A 15,896-nucleotide genomic window follows, 5' to 3' on the forward strand; every position below is an offset into this window, starting at 1 on the left:
AGACCAGAAGTAGGATGGGAATTAAAAAAACATTAGGAAAAGCTCAGGGTTAGTATCTTTCCAATGAGCAGCAGCCCTCAGTTGCTTACTTGAGGAACATCTCTATCTTACAATCAGATAATATTAGCTTTTACTTGTGCATTGAAACATTGTGAAATACATTGCCTGCACTGTATCAGCCAGGACTGCGCTGGGCAGCTGGCAAGTGTTGCCAAGTTTCTGGCACCAATAGAGCTGCTCACGACTCATGGACCCGACAGAGTACATCTCCAAAAGGTGGGAGGAAACCCAAGTTGTCAGGGATGAGCATACAAACTCCTTACAGACAGCGAGGAGAATTGACTCCCGATCTTACAGCTACACTAACCACTTGGCTGCCGCGTCACCCTCTACCTTATGTCTGGGTATATTGCCGCCCTTGGATTTCTACGCTGAATTTGACCAGGATAGTGGTGAATACTGGTAACTCGGGTTGAGGCATTTGCCGAGCTTGACAATGGCTTGCAGGTGACATCCTCAGGGTGAAGTTGTTGGTGTTTCTGTCTGGGAATGCTGACATTTATTTGCACCTCTCCCCCCAATTCACTCGCTCCAGTCCCGATTCAGTTAACCTTTGCCAAAATAAAAAGAAAGTTGATAGAATTCAAAAATCCCAGTTTGCATTAGGACTGGTCAGCTGTGTACCATCAATCTGGCCAATGTTCTCTGACCTGACCACCACTCTTTAATCTCACATTACCTTCAGCTGCTGGGTTCTGCGTCTCCAAGCTATGGTACATTCTCTGCCTCATGTGAACTCCAGAAAGATCAGATTAATTACAGCACTCATTTCGGCCTCTTTAATGTAACTTAAAGCAAAGGTATCACCTGGGCAACCTTAGTCTCTACACCGTCACAGACACACCCAGTGTTGTCTTCACTGACATCTTACAACTTGCTCAAGCTGTGACATGAATTCTCACTTACCCAATTCTGACAGAGGTGACTGAACTGAAACATCAACTTTATTACTCACTCCACAGGGGCTGCCTGACCCAAGCACCACCCAGCATTCTGGTTTATTTTATTTCAGATTTCCAGGGCTTTTTAAATTGGTCTTTGCTGCTATTTGAGTCTCACTGTCCAAAATTCATCCAGAAGATATTAATTAGTGGATATAGATTAAATGTAAGCCATCACATGGGCCCAGACCTATCAAAGAAACAATTGCTTATGCTGGTAAGAAAAAAATATTAATGACAAAACTTCACTGTATCAATCATTTGTACATCACATCAAATGAACTGAAGAACAAAGAGATCCCAACCATATAACTATGGAAACAGGCCATCTTGGCCCTTCTAGTCTGTGCCGAACGCTTACTCTCACCTAGTCCCACTGACTTGCACTCAGCCCATAACCCTCCATTCCTTTCCTGTCCATATACCTATCCGATATTTTTTAAAAGACAAAATTGAACCTGCCTCTACCACTTCTACTGGAAGCTCATTTCACACAGCTACCACTCTCTGAGTACCACTCCTCTGGGATAAAAACTGAGGCAATGCATGCCCCAACTGAGACCATTACCCCGACGCACCATTAATTCAGTGGACTAGCAAAGCATCAACCACCTCGGCTACAGAACCATACTGGCACTAAATACCTCTGCATGGTAGGCCAGGGCTGCCTAACAGTCAAATGTTCACCAACATACTAAAAAAAAAAAAAATTATATATATATATATAGGCAACTGTTTTAGAATTGTTAATTTTACTAATATTTCCTAATGATGAAACTTTTGTGTTTAATGGGATTTCTCATTTTGAGTGCAATTTTACCACACTGAAAAAGTCAGTGTCTGGACAGATCCAATAAGAGCTCACCAGCCTAATTTGACCTTGCTGCACGAACCAAGGGCGGGAGAGAGAAAGCAGAGAAACAGAGCGCTTAGCCTGACAGCAGACTTTATGAAAACACCACAAAAGAAATGAAAACAGGACAACTAGAGGATAATAATGGAATTGGGCAGAGTTAACATGAATTTAGGACCTTGGAGGATAATAAAAGCCACTGAGAGGATCACCAGGATCTCCCTCTTCCCCATTTGTGACATTTACCGGGATTGTTCTATATGAACGGCACGAAGCATTGCTGAGAATCCCTACCCACCATTCATAATCTCTTAGACCCACTACTGCCTGGGAGGTGATACAGGAGTAGCAGGACTAGAACTACCAGAGGTAACAGCTTCTTTCCTTAGGCTGAGGGAGGAATGATCACCCTGCCACCATCGAGATCTCATCACTAGGACAGTGAGTGGCTTACTGGTTATCCGTGCTGGGCACTTCATATCCATTTTGAATATTTTACTAGCTTATTTGTGGTAATATTTTGTTTCACGTGCTGTGTGGGTGCACTGTAGTCCAGAGGAACGTTGCTTCGTTTGTTAGTATATTATGTACAGTCAGATAATGAACTTGAACTTTGAATGAAAACTGGTTACACAGTTAGAAACATGGGTCCTCGTCAGGCTAGAAACGTGGAACTCGTGGAATATCCAGGAATCTGTTCATGGCTTTCAATTGTTTGCTAATTACATTAATGACTAGGAGTCTGCAGAGATTTGGCATGACGTCTATAACTTCGACAAACCTCCAAAGATGTACGGAGGAGCGAGTATTGACTACCTTCAGCACAGCCTGGTTTGGATGCCCTTTAGTGGAAAATGCTACAAAAAGTAGTGCGATACGGCCTAGTCCGTCACGGGGAAAACCCTCCCAACCGTTGTGTATATCAGGGGTTAGCAACCTCTTTGCCTCTGTGGGCCGGATCGCGTATTAATGAGCAGACGGTGGGCCAGATAAATACCATTAAAAAAAAACTTGAAATATGGGGAATTATCCATTTAAATATATCTAGTTATGTTTTGTCTCAAATTAATGAATAACGCATGCTAGAAAATAGTTTGTGCTTAAGGCTGCCTACCCTTGGTGTATATCTAATCACATGAAAAAAGTTTGTCAACCTTTGAAATTACTTGGTTTTCTGCATTAACTACTCAAAACATGGTCTGATCTTATCTAACTCAATAGATAAACACAACTTGTCTAAACTAATAACACAAAACACAATTGTACTTTTCATGTCTTTACTGAACATATTGTTTAATCATTCACAGTCCGGGCTGGAAGTAGTAAGTAAGCCCTTGAATTTAGTAACTGGTAGAACCTCCTTTAGCAGCAATAACCTCCACCGAACCTCTCCTGCAGCTGCTAATCAAACTTGCACATGGCGAGGAGGAATTTTAGACCATTTCTCTATACAAAACTGTTTCAGTTCATCAGTATTTCTGGGATACCTTGCGTGAACATCCCTCTTCAGGTCAGGCCACAGCATCTCAATTGGGTTAAGATCTGGGCTCTTGACTTTGCCATTCCAAAACACAAGTTTTCTTCTTTTTAAACCATTCTGTTGTTGATTTACTCATGTTTTGATTCATTGTCTTGTTGCATCATCCAACTTCTATTAAGCTTCAGGTAATAGACCACCACCCTGACATTCTCCTGTAAAACGTCTTAATACAATTTTGAATTGATCGTTCACTCAACAACTGCAAGCTGTCCAGGCCCTGAGGCAGCAAAGCAGCCCCAAACCATGACACTCCTTCCACAATGGGATGAGGTTTTGACGTTGGTGTGTAGTGTCCTTTATCATTTCTGCCAAAAAGTTCAACTTTTTGTCTCATCTGTCCACAGAACATTGTCCCAGAAGAGTTGTGGAACATCCAGGTGGTCTTTTGCAAACTTGAAATGTGCAGCAATGTATTTTGTTGGAGAGCAGTAGTTTCCTTGGTGGTGTCCTTCCACAGACACTATTCTTATTCAGTGTTTTTCTTATAATGGACACATGAACAGAAACTTCAAGTTCTAGAGATTTCTGCCATTCTTTTCCTGTTACCCTGGGGTTCTTTTTCCCCTCTCTCAGCATTGTATGTCATGCTCTTAGTGATCTTTGCAGGATGCCCACTCTTACTATTTTCTCTTACTATGGACTGATGAACACTCATTTAGAAATGCTCTTGTAGCCTTTTCCAGCTTCATGCCTCTATAATTCTTCTTCTAAGGTCCTCACAAAGTTGTTTTGATCAAGACATGGTGACATAAACAGATCTTTCTTGAGAAAAGCAGGCTCTGTCAGCAACCTGACTTTGTGCGTCTTTTTGAAAAAACTATAGGGCAGGGCACGTCTACAACCCACACCTCCAATCTCATCTCACTGATTGGAAGACTTGACTCCAAATAGCTTTTGTAGAAGGTATTACCCCAGAGGCTCACCGTGTTTTGAACCAAGACTGATTGTTTAAATGATGTACTCAGTTATGACAATTGTTTGTGTGCTATTAGCTTCGGCAGATTGTGTTTGGTTATTATTGTGACTTAGATGAAAATCAGACCACACCTTATGAGTAATTAATACAGAAAACCAGATAATTGCAAAGGGTTCATAAACTTTTTCTTGCAACTCTACATGAAACTGTGTCACAGGAAAGCAGCATCCATCAAGGACCCCCACCACCCAGGTCGTGCTCTCTTCTCACTGCTGCCATCAGGTAGAAGGTACAGAAGCCTCAGGATTCACCATTAGGTTCAAGAACAGTTACTATCCCACAACCACAGGGCTCTTGAGTAAAAGAGGATAACTGCAGTCACTTGCCCCATCACTGAAATGTTCCCACAACCAACGATCTCACTTTAGGGCACCTTTATCTTATTTATTGCTATATGTTATATTTGCATTTGCACAGGCTGTTGTCTTCTGCACTCTGGTTGATCTGCCATTGGACCTGTTGCAGTTACTATCTATAGATTTGCCAAGTATGCCTGCAGGAAAATGAATCTCACGTGTTGCATATGGTGACATATGTACTTTGATAATTAAAACTTGATTGAACTTTGGAACGTGAGGTTTCCAAGTTTGCTGATGAGATGAAAATCTTGGAAGAGCACGTTGTGATGAGAACATCATGACTGTGGAAGTGGATACAGGTAGTGACTGAGCAAGAAAATGGCAAACGGGAGTCAGAATCAGACTCATTATCGCTGAATTATGTTGGGAAATTTGCTGCTCTGCAGCAGCAGTACAGTGCAAAGACAAAAATACTAACTAAATAGAGCAGAACAGGATCAAGTAGCTTTCGTGGACCATTCCAAAATTGATGGCATAGGGGAAAGAAGCCATTTCCTGAATCTTTGAGTCTGGGTTCTCAGGCTCCTGTACCTCCTCCCTGATGGCAGTAGTAAGAAGAGGTCATACCCCAGGTGGTGATGGGTGATGGATGATGCCCTCTTGAGGCATTGCTTCTTCAAGATGTCCTGTCTGGTGGGGACGGCTGTGCCCGAGGTGGAGCTGACTGAGTCCACTTCTTGTGATCCTGTGCACTGGAGTGTACAAACTAGGCTGTGATCCAACTTCAGCTGCATTCCGCTAAAGATCAACGCAAGTTTATCATCCACGTACATTCACATCACCATACTCAACCCTGAGATTCACTTTCTTGTGGGCATACTCAAAAATGTACAGAAGAGTAACCATAACAAAAAGTCAATGAAAAACTGCCCAACTTGGACACAACCGGAATGCAGAAGACAACAAACTGTAAACAAAATGAAAAATAAATAAAGCAATAAATATTGTGAACACGAGACGAAGAGTCCTTGAAAGTAAGTGCATTAGGCTGTGGGAACAGTTCAGTGTTGGGGTAAGTGAAGTTATCCCCTCTGGTTCAAGAGCCTGATGGTTGAGAGGCATTAACTATTCTTGAACCTGCTGGTGTGGATCCCGAGGCTCCTGTACCTTCTTCCTGAAGGGAGCCTGGCCTGAGTGGTGGGGGTCCGTGATGATGAATGCCATTTTCCTGCAACAGCATTTCATGTACATGTGCACAATGGCTGGGAGGTTTTCCCTGTGATGGACTAGGCCAAATTCGCTACTTTTTTTTCCCCCCTATAAATCTATAGAAATTTGCTAGTCTTTGGTGACCCACCAAATCTCTTGAAATTCTAAGTGAAGAACTTAACACATCAGCCTTTAGTAAGTCAGTTTTCTTTCTCAGCATCACTTTCTTGTAAGAACTGAAAACTTCCAGTTTCTCCAGCTTGCACACTTAGTCAGAGAATTCCCAGGATTAACCACAATGAGTGAATGGAAATTCCTCTTCAAGCCTTGTTTTCAAGGAATGAAATCTTCAAATTTGCTGACTATTGTTGTTACCAAACCACAGGTGGTGATGAACCAGCTGACTGAAGCGTGACAAGTCACCTAGTCGAGTGGTGCTACAATGACAACTTCTTGCTCAGTGTCAGCAAAATTAAAGAGCTGATTGTTAACTTCAGGAAGGGGAAGGAGGGCAAACGTGTGCAAAGCTACACTGAGAGTTTAAAAAAAAATCAGCAGAGGAGGGAGACAGCTGCTTTCAATTCCTGAGCACCAACATATCACTGACCTGCCCCAGATGTAACCATACAAGGTTAAGGAGGCTTGGCTTGTCATTGAACAAACAGACTTCTACAGATGTATTGTATAACCTAGCCCTTCCCATTCCTTCTTGCTGATCCTTGCCTGCATTGGATATCCATCTCCCCTTGGACTTAAAAAAAACTTTTTGCTCTAATTGTTCATGTTTGATTAATGCGTTTCTTGTGAATGATGCTCATCAGATGCTCTGCACCTGTGATACTGTGACCAGTAAGTTTTCATTGCACCTGTGCACGTGTGGATATGGGCAGGTGACAATAAACTCCACCGTATCGTTTGGTTCCAGACATCATGGACTGAGCAGATGAGATGTTATATTGAAGTTGTATCAGACATTGGCGAGGCCTAATTTGGAGTATTGTGTCAGTTTTGGCAACCTATCTACAGTAAAGGTGCAAATAAGGTTGAAAGAGTACAGAGAAAATTTTCCAAGGATATTGCTGGGTCTGGAGGACCCGAGTTTAAGGAAAGATTGAATAGGTTAGGACTGTACTCTTTAAAACACAGAAGATTGAGAGGGGATTTGATAGAGGTATACAAAATTATGAGGGATATAGATAGAATAAATGCAAGCAGGCTTTTCCCATTGAGCTTGGGTGGGATACAACCAGAGGTCATGGGTTATAGGTGAAAGGCAAAATGCTCAAGAGAACAGAGGGGAAACTTCTTCATGGAGGGTCATGTGAGTGTGGAACCAGCTGCCAGTGCAAGCTGTACTTGTGATTTCGATTTCAACTTTCAGGAGAAATTTGGATGGGAGGGTTACGGTCCAGGTGAAGGCCAATGGGAGTAGGCAGTTTAAATGGATCAATACAGACAAGATGGGCCAAAGTTCCTGAGCTGTAGTTTTCTACGACCACGGTATCCTGAGGGGAAGCAAAATTTCAACAACCATTCTGTCACACTCCACAGAAACTTTCTATGGCTTCCTCTACATGATTATCTTTCATTCTTCCAAACTCAATGGTGGGCCAGCTAGCCCAGCGGGACACAGCACAAAGCCAGCCTCCACCACTCAGGGTGGGGCGGAGAGAAAAAAAAAACACACACAGATCTAATCATGGCTCTAGATACACTTCCCTCTTGACCTTAGAATTGCTTTGAACTTGGAATATCTTTTGAATGGCTCAGCCTTTGCAGCTGAAAGGTACACCTTCAAAAGACGATGCCTCAAAAAGGCTGCATCCATTACGAGGGACCCCCATCACCCAGGAAATGCCTCTTCTCGTTGTTACCTTCAGGTGGGAGATACAACAGCCTGAAGGCACACTCAGCAATCCAGGAACAGCTTCTTCCCCTCTGCCATTAGAATGGACAGCGAACCCATGATCACATCCTCACTATATTTCTCCCTCTTTTTGCACAACTGATTTAGACCGTAAGACATAGGAGCAGAATCAAGCCATTTGGCTTATCAAGAATCAGGCCATTTGCCTTTGACAAGGTCCCGCATGGGAGGTTAGCTCGGAAAATTCAGTCGCTAGGTATACATGGAGAGGTGGTAAATTGGATTAGACATTGGCTCGATGGAAGAAGCCAGAGAGTGGTGGTAGAGAATTGCTTCGCCGAGTGGAGGCCTGTGACTAGTGGTGTGCCACAGGGATCAGTGCTGGGTCCATTGTTATTTGTCATCTATATCAATGATCTGGATGATAATGTGGTAAATTGGATCAGCAAGTTTGCTGATGATACAAAGATTGGAGGTGTAGTAGACAGTGAGGAAGGTTTTCAGAGCCTGCAGAGGGACTTGGACCAGCTGGAAAAATGGGCTGAAAATTGGCAGATGGAGTTTAATACAGACAAGTGTGAGGTATTGCACGTTGGAAGGACAAACCAAGGTAGAACATACAGGGTTAATGGTAAGGCACTGAGGAGTGCAGTGGAACAGAGGGATCGGGGAATACAGATACAAAATTCCCTAAAAGTGGCGTCACAGGTAGATAGGGTCGTAAAGAGAGCTTTTGTACATTGGCCTTTATTAATCAAAGTATTGAGTATAAGAGCTGGAATGTTATGATGAGGTTGTATAAGGCATTGGTGAGGCCGAATCTGGAGTATTGTGTTCAGTTTTGGTCACCAAATTACAGGAAGGATATAAATAAGGTTGAAAGAGTGCAGAGAGGGTTTACAAGGATGTTGCCAGGACTTGAGAAACTCAGTTACAGAGAAAGGTTGAATAGGTTAGGACTTTATTCCCTGGAGCGTAGAAGAATGAGGGGAGATTTGATAGAGGTATATAAAATTATGATGGGTATGGATAGAGTGAATGCAAGCAGGCTTTTTCCACTGAGGCAAGGGGAGAAAAAAAACCAGAGGACATGGGTTAAGGGTGAGAGGGGAAAAGTTTAAAGGGAACATTAGGGGGGGCTTCTTCACACAGAGAGTGGTGGTGGGAGTATGGAATGAGTTGCCAGACGAGGTGGTAAATGCAGGTTCTTTTTTTACATTTAAAAATAAATTGGACAGATACATGGATGGGAGGTGTATGGAGGGATATGGTCCGTGTGCAGGTCAGTGGGACTAGGCAGAAAATGGTTCGGCACAGCCAAGAAGGGCCAAAAGGCCTGTTTCTGTGCTGTAGTTTTCTATGGTTCTAAGTCTGCTCTGCCATATCATGGCTAATCCATCTCCCTCTCAGCCCCAATCTCCTGCATATTTAAATAGACATACTGCACACTAATACACTTATTCTAATTTTTAAACCTTGTATTGCAACACACCTCTGCTACAAAACAACAAATTTGATGACATATGCCAGTAATATTAAATCCAATTCTGAATTTATATTCGTGATCTTTGAATGAGTTCCTCTCGTTGCCTTTTGGACACACCACACCCTATTCTGACTCTGTACTTCCTATTCCTAGAACTCCCCTCAGGGACTTTCTCCCGGTAGGATGCTGGCTGCCGATCAGTCTTTAAAAAAAAGGAAACACAGTTCAAACTCCTCCAAGAGACACCAGCTCCTGCAGCTACGATTTTGCAATGTGGAAAAGCCCCCGCAGTGTTCCAGGGTCCTACACATTTACAGGGTGGGCATTTGAAGGTCTGAGCTGTGCAGACATCCTCCGTCTCTCATCACACTTCAACCACATGAAATGCTGTCGCAGGCAAGTAGCATCCATCATCAGGGATCCCCAACACCCGGGTCATGCACTTCTCGCTGCTGCTGCCTTCTGGTAGAAGGTACAAAAACCTCAGGACTCGCACCACCAAGGAAGAGTTATATTACCCCATAACCATCAGGTGACTGAACCAAGGGGATAACTTCACTTCCCCATCATTGAAATGTTTCCACAACCTCTGGACTCGCTCTCAAGGATTCATCATCTCATGTTCAATATTTGCTGCTTAGAATTTATATTTGCACAGTTCGTCATCTTTTGCACTCTGGTTGATCTTTCACGGATTCTGTTATGGTTACTATTCTGTAGATTTGCAGAGAACACCCACAGAAAAATGAATCCCAGAGTTGTATATGGTGACATACATGTATTTTGATAAATTTAATTTGAACTAAAGGGATAATTAAGCGTCAATCACATTACTGGCCCTGAATTACTGAGGTGGTGGCGGCTAGGCAAGGATGACTGATCCCTTTCCTTCAATTGCATTAGTAAATAAAACAAATTTTGCAGCATCCCAAAAGCTTCCATCAATGATTACTGATGACTGCTTTTGAATTCAGACATTTGCTATTCCTTGGATTTAAGCTGTCGAATTTACAATGCTGAGATTTGTTGTACATGAACACCAAGAGCAAGGGTTTCCAACCTTTACTATGCCAAGGACCAAAACCATTACCACTTTATGGTGGCAGAGGCAAATTCATTAGAGGATTCTAAGACATTCGGACAGGTTCGAGTGTGAGGAAGATGGAGGGATATAGGCATGGTGTAGGTGGGAGGGATTAGAGTTTGCGTGTTAGCTGGTTCGGTACATCATTGTAGGCCAAAAGGCCTGTTCCTGTACTGTTCTATAAATTCCCGGTACCTGTCATTACTTGAATTTAAATTGTCCAACGACAGTCAGATTTGGTGTATATACACACACACACATCAACATTCACCTAGAGCAGGGGTCCCATCCTTTTATTAAAGCTATGAGGCCTTTAATGCCTGATATGGGGGCAGAGGCAAATACATCGTAGGCTTTAAAGAGATGTTGAGAAAGGTGCATAAATAAGCGGAAGATGGATGGATATGGACATTGTGCAGGTAGCAGGGATTAAATTTTAAAAAAAAATACTTTTTAAGCTGTACTATTCTATGCCTATGTCATTAACTGAGGGATCCGTGGACCGTAGCTTTAGAAACTCTCAATGTCCGCTCACTGATTTTTCCCTTCAACTGCAGTTCAGTTCTCCAACAGCTTATGATTACCGATGACCGCTTTCGGATTCCAGCTACCTATCAGTACTTGCATTAAAATTCTCCAACTACAGTGCCGCGACATGGTGAAAACACCGATATTCTCTCGATGCCCACGAACTTCGCCAATGGACCACCCAACCCTTTCACACCACCGTAAGGAAGCAGCTTGAAACTAAACCGTGTGAGAGCAGCTTGAAAACCAGAGGCAAGGGGGTGAATAATGGGTCTCCGAGCGAGGAGAGGCCACCGCCCAATCCCACGTACCTTGTTCATGGCTGACTGCAGATGCTGTTGCCTCTGGTTCTCCTTCACCGCCGCGGCCAGGCCTCTGGCCGGTGCTTTCGCTTTCCCTGAGGATTAGAACACATCAAAAGCAAACTCAAGCGTGCTGTGGGCGAGGCGGGCTGGGCCGGGCCGGGCCGGGCCGGGCCGGAGACTGATCGGAGCTTGGCTAACAGCGGGCCACATTCGCCATCTTCTCTACCGTATTCACTGTAAACACGCACCACTCTAACATCAACACCAATTACCAAATAGGAATTAAATACATTACCCATTTTATTGAAAGCCAATCCAATAAATGCACAAAATATATAAATTAAAAACACAGCTTTTAACTACAGGCCAACCAACTTTTAAACCAATCCTCTCAGCCAAACTTCTGTCAATAATTGTGCGATGCATCCCCCTAATTTTGATTGGCACTAATTTATCGTCAACCGGGCTGCCTTTGTACGCTTTCAACGTCTATTGGATTAGGAAGCTGCCAATCAAAACACTCCGGCTATCAAGTTAGGGTGATTCCACCGCGGGGCCCCAGGGATTTTAAATTACGCACTCGCTTTCTATTGGCCGTTCTGACGTCGGCACGGCCGCCAATTGGCTGGCCGGCGATGATGTTTGTCCTACGGGAAGGAGGCAGGGTATAGGTCACGTGACACGGACTCTTCTTCCCCCCCCCGGAGATTTGGGGATTTTAAAAAAAAACCGCAAATTCAATAAAATGATGCTAGATTTTCTACTTGTTTACGGCCTGGTCTGATTCTGGTGGTGAGCGGGAATCGGTCGTCAGGCAGTTGGAGGAGGCCCTCGGCCCGGGGTCACGTGACGGGAGATGGCGACGGGGGCCTGACATGGCGGCGACTAGTTAGCGAGCCGAGTGCCGCGCCTCTGGTTCTTCCCTTCGTCTCAGTGCAGCGGTGAGTATGCGAACGCAGTAAACCCGCCCGTCGGCCTCTGCTCCTGATGCCCCTCCATCCCACCGGCTGCCCCTCTCTCGGTTACCGTCCGCCTGAGGTAAAATTTCCCGGGAAAACAAAGGCCGATTTCTACAGCAGCCTCTCCTGGGAGCCCGGGGCGCATCGTGTCCGGCAGTGTATTTCTTTTAAATCCATCTCTTATTTAGGTATATTTTGAGTTTGATTTCAATGTTTAAGCGAAGTTTGGATAGGTACATGGATGCTAGAGGAATGGAGGTCTATGGTCCCGATACAGGTCGATGGGACTAGGCAGTTCAAATGGTTCGGCACGGACTAGATGGGCCGAAGGATACATTTCTGTGCTGTTCTTTTTTACAGCTCTATAAGGAACTATAGAGAGAGACGGTTTTGTGTGGACCAGTCAGGCGCCGGGATCGGACAGGGTCTGGGCCTCCCCGGTGCCTGAGTGTGGGAGCAGCAGCAACCGAGGGATTTTGTTTTATTTCGGTTTCTCTTTCTCCTCTGCCTTGCAGATCTTAGTTGTTTTCGTTCACACTTGTCATCAAGCCACCATTACGCAGCCATATAATAACCCGGAAGTTTCTTTCTTAACTGAGCACGTGTTCCAACCAGAAGGTTAAGGTTTCACTCGCTTTAAACCACCCCTTCCTCTCTCCCTGCGTTTTATTTTCCTCCCGTTCTGGCCATCTCAGTGTAGGTTAAATTATTTCCCTTTCCTTCAATTAGCCGTTCTGAGAATCTCTCTGTCTTTGTATTAAAGTCTTGGGTTCCAGAATCAGGCAGCCGCTGGTGTTGTGGCAGGGCATGGGGGGGGGGGAATGCTTTGAAGGCCAAAGTGTAAAGTTTAAAGTAAATTTTTATTATCAAAGTGCATATACGTCACCATATACGACCCTGGGATTCATTATCCTCTGGGCATACTCAGCATCCATAGAGTAGCAACTATAGCAAGATCAATGAACGATCACCCAGAGTGCAAAAGACAACAAACAGTGCAAATACAATTATAAGTAAATATCAATAATTAATGAGAACGTGGTATAGAGTCCTCAAAGTGAGATCATTGGTTGTGGGAACATTTTAATGATGGGGCAAGCTAGTATAGTTATCCCCTTTTGTTCAAGATCCTGATGGTCGAGGGGTAGCAACTGTTTTTGAAGCTGGAGGTGTGAGTCCTGAGAAGCCTAAAATGCTTAATTTCTTTCTGGTAGTTAGATGAAGATCCCTTTTGCAACTCAGTTTAGAATTGTCAATGCATTTCCGTGCTAGTTTTCACCTCATCTTGCACCCTGGCAAAGAAAATGCACTATCTAGCTGTAAAATGGCTTTTGGAAAGAAATGGGGGGAAGAAATTTCAAGGAAGGTCTGAATTTTGACAGCTTGGGCTTTGTTCACTTTAAACAGCATTTTCACTTCTGTGCCTTTGACCTTTGGAAGGTATGAAACAATGTGCTTCACAGAATATTGTAACAAACCAAGTTATTGAAGATCTTGTACTCAACATCGAGACCACATATTGTAATTGATTTGCTCTTTTCACAGAGTTACTTTATCTGTGATCAGCTGGGCACTGGTTAATTTCAGTCCTTTTAAGTGATCAAGAGCCGGCAAGCTTTAATTGCAGTGGAGATGTTTTCTCCAGACAATAACTTAAGTTGCTGTTCCATCAATTACCTTTTGTTATTCTTTTGCTTTGGTGATTCTACATCAGCTAATCTTTTTAGTTTTGTTTAATTTCTCTTCCCCGTTCCAAAACTTAAATGTCATTTTGTTTTAGAAAAGGCAATTCAGCCAATAACACTTTGATTTGTGAGGGATGTATTTGATTTCGATGCAAAGTTTACAGCTGTTTGAGATTGGTGACAGCCTGGGGTCAAGGGGAATTAGAATTAGGTTTAATATCACCGGCAGATGTTGCCAAATTTGTTGTTGTGAGGCAGCGGTATATTGCAATACAATAGCATAATAATTGCAGTATGTGTATGTATAGTTAAGTAGTGCTAAGATAAAAGTAAAAGAAGTGAGATAGCATTCATGGGTTCAATGTCCATTCAGAAATCTGATGTCAGCGGAGAGGAAGCTTTTCCTGAATTACTGAGTGTGTGCCTTCAGGCTTCTGTACCTCCTCCCTAATGGTAGCAATGGGAACAAGGATTGTCCTGGGTAATTGAGGTCCTTTATGATGGACGTCGCCTTTTTGAGGCATTGCTCCTTGAAGATGTCCTGGATACCACAGAAGCTTGTGCCCATGATGGAACTGACTAAGTTTACAACTCTCTGCAGCTTATTTCGATGCTGTGCAGTAGACCACCGCCCCCCCCCCCCCAACCCAGACAGTGTTGCAGCCAGTTGGAATACTCTTCACGGTATGTCTGTAAAAATTTGTGTCTTTGGTGATGTACCAAATATCCTCAAACTCATGAAATATAGTCGCTGATGTGCCTTTGTAGCAAACTTAAGTCATCCTGATATTTTGGTGTGCGTTCTGCCATTTCCATTGTTGAGTTTCTGCCACAGCTGGTGTGGATTTAAAATGGTGTCGGTACACAATATTTGATCAGTCAATCTCGTGGATTGATGGGGTGATTCTTACTGTGGCTGGTTTTATTTGAGTTGGGCTTACAGTGTTTATATTTAAGTAAAAGTCAATTCATTGTTAAAATTCGCTCTGGGTGTTCCCTGGGGCTCAATGTTCAGTCCATTACTATTTCTATCAATGATTTTGATCAATTTGTATTGGGAATAGATGGTAAGTTTGGGGATGACAACTGTAACTTGATAGAGATGTACAAGAGGAAAGAGTGGACAGCCAGAGATTTTTCTCCAGGGTGGAAATGGCCAATACCAGCGGGGATAATTTCCTGGTGTGGCCTTCTCTACACTGATGAAACCTGTCGTAAATTAGAGGCTGTTTCGTTGAGCGCCCCCACGTCTTCCGCCACAAGTGGGACTTCCCAGTGGCCAAACATTTTAATACCCGTTCCCAGTTGGACATGTCATTCTATGGCCTTCTCTTGAGCCAAGATGAGGCCACCCTCAGGAGGGAAGAGAAGCACTTTATATTCTGTCTGGGTAGCCTCTGGCCTGACAGCATGATATCAATTTCTCCTTCCGGTAAACTACACCCTCACCACCCCCCCCCCACCCCCATTCCCCACTCTAACTTTTTGCCTCCTCTTGCCTTCCTATTACTTTACCTTGGGTCTTCTCCTCCTTCCCTTTCTCCTATTGTCCACTCTCCTGTCCTATCAGATTCCTTCTTCTCCAGCCCTTGGCCTTTCCCACCCATCTGGCTTCACCTATCACCTTCCAGCCAGCCTCTCTAGTCTCTTTGCCCTCCCCTATCTTCTTATTCTGGCTTCTTCCACCTTCCTTCTCAGCCCTGAAGAAGGGCCTTAGCCCAAAACGCCGACCATTCATTCATTTCCAGAATTAGGTTTATTATCACCAGCATGTGTCGTGAAATTTGTTCCATAGATGCTGCCTGACTAGCTGAGTTCCTCCAACATTTTGTGTGCGTGTTGCTCTGGGTTTCCAACACCTACAGACTTCCTCGTGTTATAATTGAAAGATGTTTGGAGGAAACTATAGGGGGGATATTCTTTACACAGACAGTGGTGAATGCCACTGGAACACCCTGCATTAGGAACATCTAAGAGACTCTTGTGCACATGAATGAAAAATGAAGGGCTGTGTGGGAAGGAAGGGTGAGATTGATCTTTAGGTTAAATGTTTGGCACAAAATTGTAGACTAAAGGGTATATAGCATTCTATGATGCTAAAATA

At 43.7% G+C, this 15,896-nt stretch overlaps 2 protein-coding genes across 2 annotated transcripts in view; one reads left to right on the plus strand and one right to left on the minus strand.

Moving 5' to 3' along the window:
* The window catches only part of kmt5aa (lysine methyltransferase 5Aa), a 35,417-nt gene extending 23,848 nt beyond the window's left edge, over positions 1–11,569 (minus strand). Inside the window, exons 1-2 of the mRNA XM_072240751.1 lie at positions 11,444–11,569; positions 11,155–11,240 (exon numbers count right to left, since the gene is read on the minus strand). Coding sequence (XP_072096852.1) covers positions 11,155–11,240; positions 11,444–11,447 — 90 coding nt within the window. The 5' untranslated portion in view covers positions 11,448–11,569. The remainder of the gene's footprint in view (positions 1–11,154; positions 11,241–11,443) is intronic.
* Positions 11,570–11,921: 352 nt separating this feature from the next.
* Positions 11,922–15,896, plus strand: part of sbno1 (strawberry notch homolog 1 (Drosophila)) — a 145,292-nt gene continuing 141,317 nt past the window's right edge. The window contains exon 1 of the mRNA XM_072240752.1: positions 11,922–12,089. The gene's annotated coding sequence lies outside the window, so the exon portion shown is untranslated. The remainder of the gene's footprint in view (positions 12,090–15,896) is intronic.

Source organism: Mobula birostris, chromosome 22, assembly GCF_030028105.1.
Source record: "Mobula birostris isolate sMobBir1 chromosome 22, sMobBir1.hap1, whole genome shotgun sequence".
NCBI classification, from domain to species: Eukaryota; Metazoa; Chordata; class Chondrichthyes; order Myliobatiformes; family Myliobatidae; genus Mobula; species Mobula birostris.